We start from the raw sequence: 12,952 nt of genomic DNA, 5'->3' as shown, positions 1-12,952 counted from the left end.
GGGAATCAAGCCGGGCACCTGGAGAGTGGCCAATTCCTCTGACTGATATGGGCTTGATGATCCCGACACCAACAGCTGCTTGTGAGAAGTGAAGTTACAGGGAACCATGAGGGGTCTTCTTGGTAGTGGTGCCCTCCCTGTGGCACACCCTCCCTTCAGATGTCAAGAAGATAAAGAATTATATAACTTTTAGAAGACATCTGAAGGCAGCCCTGTATCAGGAAGCTTTTAATGTTTGATGTTTTTATTATGTTTTTAGATATGCTGTAAGCTGCCCAGAGTGGCTGGGGAAACCCAGACAGATGGGCGGAATAAAAATATTATTATTATTATTATAGGGAGCGGGTGGCGCTGTGGTCTGAACCACTGAGCCTCTTTGGCTTGCTGATTGGAAAGCTGGCAGTTGGAATCCCTGCGACTGGGTGAGCTCCTATTGCTCGGTCCCTGCTCCTGCCAACCTAGCAGTCTGAAAGCACAATAGTGCAAGTAGATAAATAGGTACCACTGTGGCGGGAAGGTAAACGGCGTTTCCGTGCGCTCTCGCTTCCGTCATGGTGTTCTGTTGCGTCAGAAGCAGTTTAGTCATGCTGGCCACATGACCCAGAAAGCAGTCTGTGGACAAATGCTGGTTCCCTTGGCCTGAAAATGAGATGAGCACCGCAACCCCATAGTCACCTTTGACTGGACTTAACCGTCCAGGGGTCATTTAAAATAATTCAAGTTAGGAATTAGCATATTGTTATGTTTCTTCTCCAGTCTTCTATTTCTCATGTGCTGCTTCTTGAGTTTTACAATGTTATAAATTTGATTCTATACTTTATGAAGCTGTATTGTGTGCTAATACAGTTTTGCATAATATCTGTACTTTGTGTCTCCAGTGAAAATTAAATAATTTATTTGGACAGAGCTGCAAACTGGGGAATTACTTGCCTTTATCACCTAAACTTAATTAGGGTCAATTCGCCAAGGACAAACTACTAGGGGGAAAGTCAAAATACTCAAGCCTTTCAGTAATAATAATAATAATAATAATAATAATAATAATAATTTATTATTTATACCCCGCCCATCTGGCTGGGCCTCCCCAGCCACTCTGGGCGGCTTCCATAGAAACCAAAAATACAGTAAAATATCACACGTTAAAAACTTCCCTGAACAGGGCTGCCTTAAGATGTCAGGTAGTTGTTTATCACTTTGACATCTGCTGGAAGGGCGTTCCACAGGGCGGGCGCCACTACCGAGAAGGCCCTCTGCCTGGTTCCCTGTAGCTTTGCTTCTCGCAATGAGGGAACCGCCAGAAGGCCCTCGGTGCTGGACCTCAGCGTCCGGGCAGAATAATGGGGGTGGAGACGCTCCTTCAGGTATACTGGACCGAGGCCGTTTAGGGCTTTAAAGGTCAGCACCAACACTTTGAATTGTGCTCGGAAACGTACTGGGAGCCAATGTAGGTCTTTCAAGACCGGTGTTATATGGTCTTGGCGGCCGCCCCCAGTCACCAGTCTAGCTGCCGCATTCTGGTTAGTTGTAGTACACCTAACCATGATCTCACAGGATCATGATCTCACAGTCATGATTAAATGTTAAATTTTCTGATTGGCATTTTCTGATCACACAAGTTAAAAAGTGCAATCCAATACATGTATATTCTGAACTAAGAACTTTGTCATGGTCCATCCAGACAACGAAGACACATGTCTGATATAGTTAATTCTTTATTGGAAATAGGAACACTTTCAGTGCTTCCACAGTGCTCTGGATACACATGCTAACACACTTCTAGCCTCTAGGGAGCTATCCACAGATCTGGGCCAAAAGAGCAGTTGCAGCAACAGTGGGGCCCCTCGCCTCCTCCAGCTTATATACCCTCCTTTGATGGGCTGTGTGCTCACAACCTGTGTTGTGTGCTTCTCCTGCATGGAAGTTGTCACTGCTCTTCCCTCTTCAAGCCCCTCCTGGTTCTAGGAGACAGTGGGGAGGGGGAAGATGAGGAATCTACTGACCCGTCCCTCATATAAACTGTCCCTTCCTCCTCTACCTTGGACTGTCCCACCTCTCCTGGCTCCTGCCTTGCAGGTGGTGTGACACCCCATAAATCATTGGTTCCCTCTCTCGGGTCACTCCTCCTGGTGCCCTGCTTCTGCCACACACTTTGTAGCTCTGTCAGTCCCTGACACACCACTGAGTTCCAACAGAACTTACTCCCAGGTATGTGCACATATGATTGCAGCCTAGAAAATTTAACTCAGTTGGTGCTGCACCTTTACTGAACTCTGATGACTCACTGACAGTATTTCTTCTTTGCACTTCTCAAGGATGGTCAAGTCACATCATTTCTAAAACCCTACTGGTAATCCAAAGATATAAACAGACAAAATACTGCCACAGAAAATCAAATCAGACTATTAGTAGGTATACTCAAGCATGTTTTCACTGTGGTAGAGCTTTCCCCCATATTTGTGAATATCCAAAAAAGAACAAACACTAATTCAGTGCCCTGTCTGAAAGTGTGGGGAGGCTTTGGAGGACACTTTTTATTTCTCAAACTGAAATTTGTACCTGAAATTTTTGCAGCTATGAAATATTTTTCCTCTAATATATAAGCATGGGGAAGAGAACAAATGAGAAATTCTATTTATCTCCCATTTGGATTAAGGCATAATTGCAAAACTCTGTGGTGTCTGGTTAAACTTGGATCAGAACAAGGATAGATATGTGAGAAAAAGGGCACGAGATTTGGATCTAAGAATAACCAGGAAAAAATAGAACTGGATTTGGGGCATTCCATTCTAATATTATTTCAAGAGATCTAAATGAGAACTATTTTAAAACCCTCTATCAATGACATTTAACACCTTATAAATTGAATTTAATATGGAAGTTAGGATCAGATAAATGTTGGAGATGTGGCTCAAATAAAGCAGATTACACACACATCTTTTCTTGTTATAGCAATTCCAATATGCCAGAATATCTAACATGTTTCTGATGCTATCTTTTAACTGTCTTTTAGGCAGAAATCCACATTGATCGTGATGAACATGATCCTGTAAAATCCAACCTTATGCTGCTTTCAACCTGCTATAAGAGTTTTCCTTTATGCTCTTTATCTTTAGTTTATTTTGTGTGTGTTTGTGTGTGTGTATGATTAAAAAATTACTAACATTATGAAAATGTGCAAAGATAATCAATTTATTTTAAAATTGGTCTCTATTCATATTGGAATTATTCTTTGGGTGGGTGGGTGGAATTAATAATGGAGCAATGCCCCATTGAGATGTAAAAAGAAAAGTTGATTTTATATTTTTTTCTGCAGAGGAAAGAAATAAGAAATGACTGTAATAAAGAAAATATAACAAAATTGATATTAAATTAAAATTGCTATTATTTTTTTAAACAAAACAGAGTTAAATTAATTATTCAATATTAATTCACAAATAACAGAACTATACTGATGTAGTAACATGTTGGAAACAGCTTGTAAGACAGTGCTTTTTTGCAGAGCAGGAGTGGGGCAGGGGCAGGGGCAGAACGGGGTGTTCAAATTGCATGTGATTTCACGCAAGCATGCAGTGACCTAGAATGCACCCACCATGCAAATCAGGGGTTGCCATTTAGAGATTATTTCCTGGTTTCCTTCTTGTTGCTTTATATATTTCTTTACTTGGCTCTGTTTTCATGTTTTTTTATTTATATATATATTTTAATTTCCAGAAAAAAAGGTTGTAAGATATTTTGCATAAAGCATTATCTAACAAGATCTGGTGACAATCTACATAGTCCATATACAATTATAGATCACTGTTGAACAAATAAAGAGATAGAATAAAACCAAAATAAATAAACATTTTCATGTTTTTTATCCCCAGGTGTTGTTTTCTTTTCCTTACACAGATGACCTTCAGCTCAATTTTCCTTTTCTGATTTATCCTCTTCTATCTTAACTGATATTGCTTAATCACCCACTGGATGACTTCTCATTTTCTAACACTGAACTCTAGTAAAACTGGGCTCCAGCTCTTTACTCCTCATACTTTTCCTTTTTCTCAGGCATTCTTTCAATTTTCTTTGTCAGAAAAAAATCCACATCCCTTCCCAAAATTTGTTATCTCTTTGTGAGTTCAGTGAGACACCTCGTGAGCAAATATGGTTGGGACTGCATTGTTAAGTATTAATGGTCTAGATGATATCAGATTGCCATCTCTCACCAGCCCCAAATAGGATGGCCAAAATGATCAGGAGTGATGAGTGTGTTGTAGTTCAGCGACAACTGGAAAGCATCTCCCATATCTGGTTAAACAACATGACTTCAGTCTGGAGCTTTGAAGCTTAGCAGTTTTCAAACCCAGCAATACTTTACAAACAGATTTGAAAGGCTACCGCTAGATTAAACAAAATGAGGTGAGTCTAGATACAGACAGAAGCAGCTGCAGATTTGGATGGACAAAAGTGTATCTTGATTTAATCAAGAAAAAATATATTGAGAAAATGATGTTTTTGTTAGTGATAGAAAAGGCAGCAGCAGCAGCAGCAGCATTTATTTACACCTGCATGAAATTAACAAGAGCAAAGGCAAAAAGAAAACCTTTATAGCTACCATTGAACATAACTGCTGAAGAAATTTATAAAGATCGTGCTGAGATGAAATCAACTACTCTCTGAGGTGTCAAGAGTACTTTGTTTTTAAATTCATACCATGGGTATTGTTGCTAATTTCAGAAATGTATGCACACACATCCACAAGAGATTTCACGAGAATGCCAAAAAACAGCAGCAGGGTAGAGGATATAATTTGGGGTTTATAAAGAAAAAAGGCACAAGAGGAATGGAGGAATATGGGGAAAACAAAATAAACAGTGTTTCCCCAAGCACTAAGCCTATAGGCATTTATATAGTTATGTCACTGAAGTCCATTGCTTCCAATTTCAAATCTGTCTGGATTGTAATGTTTTAGATGTATTCTGAAATGAGTAGAAAAGAGCCCGCATTACTATTAGCCATCAACAGCCTTATCCTCCATGAATTTGTCTAATCCTCTACTAAAACCATCCAAGTTGGTGGCCATCAGTACCTCTTGTGGGAATGAATCCCATATGTGATATGTTAAGAAGCGCTGTGTTTTGTCTGTTCAGAATCTTTCAGCTTCAACATTCAGTTTCACTGGATGCCCACAAGTTCTACCATCATCATCATCATGATCATCATCACCATCATCTTAATTTATTCATACCACACTTTTTCCTGATGGGACTCAAGGCAGCTTATAGATAAAGGAAAGAAGTGCTAAAACACAAAAACTCAGTAATTAAAATACTAGTAACCCTTGATAGAATCAAAACTATATACATATATTAAATCTGTTTAGAACATGTTCTAATGTTATGGGAAAGAGAGAAAAACTTTTCTCTATCCATTTTCTCCATACCATGCATAATTTTATATACTTCTACTATATCACCTCTTTTTGGCCTTTAAACAAAAAAGCCCCAAATGCTGCAACCACAGGGGAGTTGCCTTTATCATTTTGGTTGCCGTTTTCTGAAACTTTTCCAACTCTACATCCTTTTTGAAGTGAGGCAATCAGATGTTCAAGTTGATGGCCATCACTACCTCGTATGGGAATGAATTCTATACTATAACTATGAGCTGTGTGAATAAGCTTTTTCTTTTCTCTGTCCTGAAAATTTCAACATTCAGTATCATTGGATGGCTCCGACTTCCAGTATAAATAGGGAGAAAAACCTCTCTATTTATTTTTTTTCTATATCATGCATCATTTTCTACACTTCTAGAATGCCCTTTACTTGCCTTTACTCTAAACTAAAAAGCCCCAAATTTCATAACCCTTAAGAAGTCTCACTTCTCAGCCTCCATTGCATCTGCTAGCTCTCGCCGGGCACAACTTTTTAGTATTATTAGGTCTTTAACGTCCATGGAGGGACAGCCGAATTTAAATACCAATTTGACAAATAGTTGTGAGGCATTTGTGAGTTTTTTTGCAGAGGTCTGGTTGCTCCGCCATGACCTCCCTGACAATTTGGATACAATAACGGAAATGGAGGCCCCTCGACTGTCCTCGGGTCCAGCATTGGACTTTGACCGGATATCCCCAGCCGATGTGAACAGACTCCCATCTCTTGTGGAGGCGCAATTAGTGCCAGAGCCGTCTGTTAAGAGTTTGGGTGTAATCTTTGATACCTCCCTTTCTATGGAGGCGCAAGTTACATCTATAACAAAGGCGGCATTTTTTCATCTCCGCCAAGCTAAGCAGTTGGCTCCTTACCTCTCTCACCCTGACCTAGCCACTGTGATCCACACGACGGTCACCTCCAGACTTGATTATTCTAACTCACTCTATGTGGGGCTGCCCTTGAGACTGACCCAGAAACTCCAGCGGGTGCAGAATGCCGCGACAAGACTCCTTACGGGGTCCTCGCCGCAGGATCACATTCACCCAGTGCTATGCCAGCTGCACTGACTCCCAGTGGTGTACAAGATCAGGTTTAAGGTGCTGGTTTTAACCTTTAAAGACCAATACGTCCTAGGACCCTCGTACCTACGGGACCGCCTCTCCTGGTATGTCCCACGGAGGATCTTACGGTCTTCAAATAAAAACATATTGGAGATCCTGGGCCACAGGGAGGTTAGACTGGCCTCGATCAGAGCCAGGGCTTTTTCGGCTGTGGCCCCAATCTGGTGGAACGCTCTGTCACAAGAGACTAGGGCACTGCGGGACTTGACATCTTTCCGCAGGGCCTGCAACACGGTGCTGTTCCGCCAGGCCTTTGGCCAAGGCACAGTTTGACCCCTTTCTCCTTCTGTAATCTTCATAGAACTCTAACCCGATGGTTGCCATTAATTTGATGCTGAATTGAGTCTAGAATGTATTTTAATTAATTGACTGTGCAATTTTATGTACACTTTGCTATTTTTACTTGTTGTTAGCCGCTCTGAGCCCAGCTTTAGCCAGGGAGGGCGGGATTATTATTATTATTATTATTATTATTATTATTATTGCTCATAAGGGAGTTGCTCTGTAAATGTTACTCTGTGAGAGCCCCTATGAATGCATCACCATAAGGACAACCTCATTTTTAAAGTGCAGTCATTCCGCTGCCAAGCAGTTCATGTAGCTTTGCATTTTTAAATTGTTTAAAATAAAGGACAGCTTTGATACCAACAACAACAAAAAGCTAACTGTTTAAACTACAGTTGGGATAAAATGACTCCAATGCAAAACACAAGAGTTCAGCAGCTTAAATGGATGAAATATTTAATCAAGTCATTGTCTCATTTCTGGCACACAGTCCAATAAGAAATAGTTAAACTTAAAACATGGTTTAATATGAATTTTCATTTTCTCAAAGGACTCCAAATTATTTACAGCTACAGTCCTGCTCTACAGGAGTTCCAAGATTAAAGCTATTTGCTGCCCAAATAAGTACATAATACAAAATAGATACATAATCTTGAGCCCCAGCCTTATCAGGTGTAACAGATTATAATGAGAATTAGCTACTCTGGCTGTACTGCAGACCCAATCCAAAGTGCTTAAATGGCTCAGGCGGCAATATCTCAATGACTGCCTCTCCCCGTATGAACTGCCCCAGACCCTGTGATCATCATCCAAGGTCCTTCTTTGTGTGAGAAGTCTGGAGGGTGGCAACACAAGAGCAGGCCTTTTCTGCAATGGCTCCCCATTTGTGGAATTCTCTTCCCAAAGAGGTTTGCCTGGCACCTTCATTAAATGTCTTTAGGTGCCAGGTGAAAACGTTTCTCTATAAGCAGACGTTTGGCTGATCCAACTTTCTATAGGCTTTTTAAAGTGTTTGTGGGAGGGGGATTAATGGTTGTTGTTGTTTTTTCATTATGTATTTTGAGTTCTCATGTTGTATTTTTTTTGCTGTGCACTGCCCTGTGATCTTCAGTTATCACGCAGTATACAAATTTAATAAATAAATCAAATCAATAAATAGAGCAGATGTTCTGATAGGCTTCAGTAGGAATATTTTTATTGTTACAGAGCTGGCTTTCCAGAGATCTGAACAGATAGTTTTATCATAAATTGATTTTTTTTTATTTGCACATTAGAGGCTGGGGGGGGGGAATTTCTGTGTTGAAGCACTTATCAGGTTTTTCAATTGATCTAGCGGGTGAAAACAAAGAATGCCACTCTTCCCTAATTTTGTTTCACTTGCCTAGATGAATTTTCCATCATCAAAAGCAAATGGTAAAGTAAGCAGTTGAAACAACCACCTTCCCTGGCTCTTTCCCTCCACAAACTGTAGCTGTCTCAAGTCACACAATCCTTTTCTTGCAACTCCAGTATAACCAGCTTCCTCCAGGGGGGACAAAAACTCATGTGCTCGAATTTATCAAACATGTAGTTGTTCATATACATATAAAATGGAGGCAGGGTCTACTTTTTATATCAAAATGAATGCAGGGGGAAAGGAGCAGAACCTTTCCCCCCGCCCACCTAACCTTATCATGTCTATTTGCTGCAAGTTAGTTTCTCCCAGCCCAACTCATTTACAGAATCAGAACTAGACTGGGGGGAAACAGCTTAAAACAGTCAAGCAGGGAGAGTTTAAGTACAATATGGAAGTTTCACACTTCTCTCTCATGCGCTTACTTACCCCTATCCTTGCTTTATAGGTCAATAGACAAGTAGTTGTTCAATAAACATGTAAACATCTGTTTGACCCTCCGTTTCTAAAAATGCTAATTAGAAAATTCCTTAGGAGCAGATTCCATTTTTCGTAAGCATGGGCTCACTGAAGGATGAGGCACACATGTGTAATGATCCACAGGCCTGTGGAAGTGGTTTGATGCAGGGATACCAAAGCAAGATGTCCAAAATGACAGTGATCAGTTCTAATGCTTTATTAGAAGGCACAGACTTGCAACACAGCCTGCAGACTTGGGACAGACACCAAAACAGCCTACCCCCAGGAAAGAATTTGCGCATTACTTATACAAAAATCAGTATATGTCAGTTTGGCCAGAACCTCCCATTGGTTCACCTGCTGATGAAGGCATATGTGGCAAGCCTCCAAGTCTTGGGGATAGCTCCCATCCCTAGGACAATAACCAAGCTTCCCAAGCCCACAGATCAGCATAGCATCAATGCAAGCCAATTTGCACATCAAAGTAAGTGTATAAACATATATGAGCTCATTCTTGCAGCAACTACCAATTAATCCCAAGTTTATCTTGACTACCAAGATGGAGCTCACAGGCCTTCCGGAACATTATCTCCTTTTGGTTCTACACAACATGTTAGGATGCACTAAGAGGTTTTCTATATAACTGTTTTATAACATAGATATATCTTTCTTGGCTGCCTTTAAAATTGTGTGGATTTGTCATGACTTGCATGCGTCTTTTAAAATTGAACTCATACAAGAAAAAATAACGCCAATTCCTTCCACTCCTCCTACTAGTTGCTTCAGAGAACTAACACTGAGGGGATGGAGTGGAATAACTGCATAATTCTGTGTAGTAATAATAGGTTTCATCATAATCCCAAAGCAATTCTTAAACTAGAGGTTAAAATATTGGAAACAAATATGAACATCACATCTTAGCATAGGATTGTAATGGATTCTACTAAAGCTGCTAGGATAGTCTTGCCTCTGCAGAAGAAAGTTCATATGAAACTTTCTTTGATAATGAAGATAAATTGACAATAATAAACCTAGGCTGCTGGTGAGCTAATAATCCTAGGGTGGTAGCCAAGCAGAGTAAATGCTTCTTTTATAAGAATCTGGCAAATTGCCCCACTGTCTGTCTGCATATTCTGTTTCTTTTGAGGAATGCTGCATATTAATATTTCCAAATTGCCTTAGGAAACAAGAGCATCTCTGATCTGAAAGGTAGAGCAGAAATTATAGTCTGCCCTCTGTGTCTGGGCCAGCTATTTCAAGCTGAAAGCAACAGTTGTAGACAAATTCCTAGCTCTGTGAGATTTGGGATAAGGAGTAATCGCTTCTCACTTTTTACCAAGGACTATTTTGCTACATTTAAAACAATCCTTTAAAAAATAAGATTTTTACACTACATTCTTCTCACAGCTTTCTGTGAATAACTTAGAAGACTGAATCTTTAAATATTCTAAGTATTCTAAATAAGATTTTTATGTTGAACCATCAGCCAAATCATCAAATTTACAGAGAGTAGATCTGTTGCATAAAAAAACCCCAAAAGAGCCTTGTGGCACCTGAAAGACTAACAAGTTGTTATGATGTAAGCTTTTGTGAACCACAATCCATATTAGCAGATGAATGAAGTGTCATCCTGACCTCACCCCACCCCCTAAAAAACTCAGGTCAGGATAAACCTTGATGGTATAAACTGTAGTCCTCAAAAATGTATGCCGTAAGAAACTTGTTAGTCTAAGATGCCCCACACCATTTTGTTATAGTTAAAAAAATTAGCCAGTTTACTTTGCTGATTCGACTAGAAAGCAGAGCTTAACTATTGCCTAATTAAATGCTCAATAGCATTAATTAATACACAAGCTAAAAATAGAGTATGACAGGAAAGCTTTTGTGCTGTTTCCCAGGTTGATGCAAATGGTTTTGACTTTGCAGAATTGCAGCTAAAATAATTAATCAACATTCTGTGTAAAAAGGAGCTTGAACAAATGAATAGAAAAGACAAAAGCAATACTTCCATTATGTTATTCCAGGTGTTGTGGTAGCTGTTGAATGACCAGAAACTTGAATTTAATTATTCATTAATTTAATTTTAAATCAGTAAATCATCATTGTACATTTCAGCATACATAAAAAAATTAAAGCACTGAACAAAAATGGTTATTAAAATGATACCTTGATTTCGTCTATTTCATCTGGCACTATCTTGTATGCAGATACAGTCCCGCCTAACCTGAAATTTGGAAAAGAAAATATTCTCAGAATCCAGTAACAATATGGAATAAACAAGTTGATGCTAACCACGTAAGCCCATCTCTAGGGTTCACTTCTAGGAGCAAACTGTGCTTAGATACCCAAGAAGCTTATGCATTGCTGCAACAGTGCACACTGGCATGCTAGACAAAACATCTGAAGTTGGTACATTAGCTACCATGGTGGACATTTGCATACATGAGGTTTAAAGAAGCTCTTGTTTTAAATGTGCTTGCAATTTTTATTTGCATATTACAAATGTCTCATCTCTAGTTTCTCTTCTGCATGAGCAAGGATCAGATGTTAACAAAGCAAAACTTCAGTAAAGTACTTCTAATGGACAGCCGTGTTGGTCTGACGCAGTCAAAATAAATAAAAAAATTGTCCAGTAGCACCTTAGAAACCAACTAAGTTTGTTCTGGGTATAAGCTTTTGTGTGCATGCACACCGCCTTCAGCCTCACTCCCAGCTGTAGGGCGGGCTGAGTGGGAGGAGGCAAGCAGACTATGGAGGGCCCGCGGCTCACCACTGCGAGGAGCTGCAACTGCCAGAGCACGTATAGCGGCAAGTACCGTATCAATTTATATATTTAATTGCTATATTCCATGTATAAGACTGGCGTGCTCTGGTCCATGGGGTCATGAAGAGTCGGACACGACTAAACAACAAATGTATAAGACGACCCATGTTTTTAAACTTAAATTTTTTTTGGGGGGGGGACCTCATCTTATACACAGAAAAGTACGGTATATAGAGGTCTATGCAGTAGTAGAAAAAGCTTATTATGGTCACAAACCAATAAAATTCAGTACAGAATGAAGCATACATTTCAATTAAAACACATTACAACAGCTAAAATATTCCAGCAGTTAAAACAAGTACAAATACTTATACGTTCTTTCCCTGCTAGGTGCCAGCAATTTTCCCTCTAATCTGCATTAATATTAGATATTACCAGAAGAAAAGAGCTGCAGAGATAAAAATGGAATTTACTAATATGTGCCCTTGAAAAAAAGAGTAGTAAATTACTACGGGGGCACTAACAAATCACTTTGAAACTCCCACTTGTTTATTTCCATGCAAGTGGGAAGTTATTTTTCAGAAAGTTTTCAAGAATCTGTCAATTCTTCAACCACCTCCAGTGTGGCATTTGTAACTTCTGGTGATATCATTGATCTGACTGCCCAGCTCAAACCTGGCAAAGCCTCTGACCCATATTCTATACTACCTGATCTCTTAAGAATCACATCCAAAATGGTGGGCTCCTCTACTCTCAGTTCTTTTACTTCTATTAACAAAACTGGAAAGACCCCTGACATTAGGAGCAAAGCAATTATAGTTTCTATTTGAAAAGAAGGTGTTAGGACTAATCCATCTAATTACCATCACCATCTTTCAGTTATTGGGAAACTTTATGTCAGATTTTTTAAATGTAAGCTTTTATCTTGGATAGAGACTAATAGCATCACTGGTGAAAAACAGATTGGGTTCAAAGCTAGTCATTCAATGTTAGACCATTGCAGTGTATTAACTCCTCTGGCAGAGGAATACACTGGTGGTAAGCTTTTCACTGCTTTTATTGATCTGAAGTCTGTCTTGATTTGTTCTTAAAGAAATTGCTATAAATTGCATAATTACACAGTGTAATTGATAGCCCAGGTAAAATCTAGGAATCCATTCCACAATCTGACCCTACACTATATTCAAAAGTTAAGCCCACATGAAAACATCTAGTGGCTTGGAAACACTGTCATTCCCTCTTCCCAACACACCAGCAGGAAATATCAGAATACCATCAGTGGTGGTTACATTTTGTTGCAACTCCCCATGTGAAATACCATATTTTTTCGTTTATAAGACTAGGTTTTCCCCCTTTAAAAGTAATGTCAAAAATTAAGGGGTGTCTTATACTCTGGGCCATCTTCCCCCATTTTCTTAAATTTGAGTCCCCAAAAATAGGGGGCATCTTATACATGGGGGTGTCTTATAGATCCCTCTTACAATGTAGATTACGTATACACCAGTATATAATTACATACCTT

The 12,952-nt window shown here is 39.5% G+C and overlaps 1 protein-coding gene across 35 annotated transcripts in view; it reads right to left on the bottom strand.

Annotated features, from left to right (window-relative positions):
• Window positions 1–12,952, bottom strand: part of GPHN (gephyrin) — a 233,308-nt gene that overhangs the window by 159,868 nt on the left and 60,488 nt on the right. For all 35 annotated transcript variants that reach the window (XM_083604388.1, XM_083604375.1, XM_083604383.1 and 32 more), the window contains exon 3: window positions 10,833–10,890. In XM_083604388.1, the coding sequence (XP_083460514.1) occupies window positions 10,833–10,890 (58 nt within the window). The remainder of the gene's footprint in view (window positions 1–10,832; window positions 10,891–12,952) is intronic.

Source organism: Podarcis filfolensis (assembly GCF_964270895.1).
Source record: "Podarcis filfolensis genome assembly, chromosome: 1".
NCBI lineage: Eukaryota > Metazoa > Chordata > Lepidosauria > Squamata > Lacertidae > Podarcis > Podarcis filfolensis.
The sequence above is the reverse complement of the archived record's forward strand: the minus strand, read 5'-3'. Positions and strand labels throughout refer to the sequence as shown.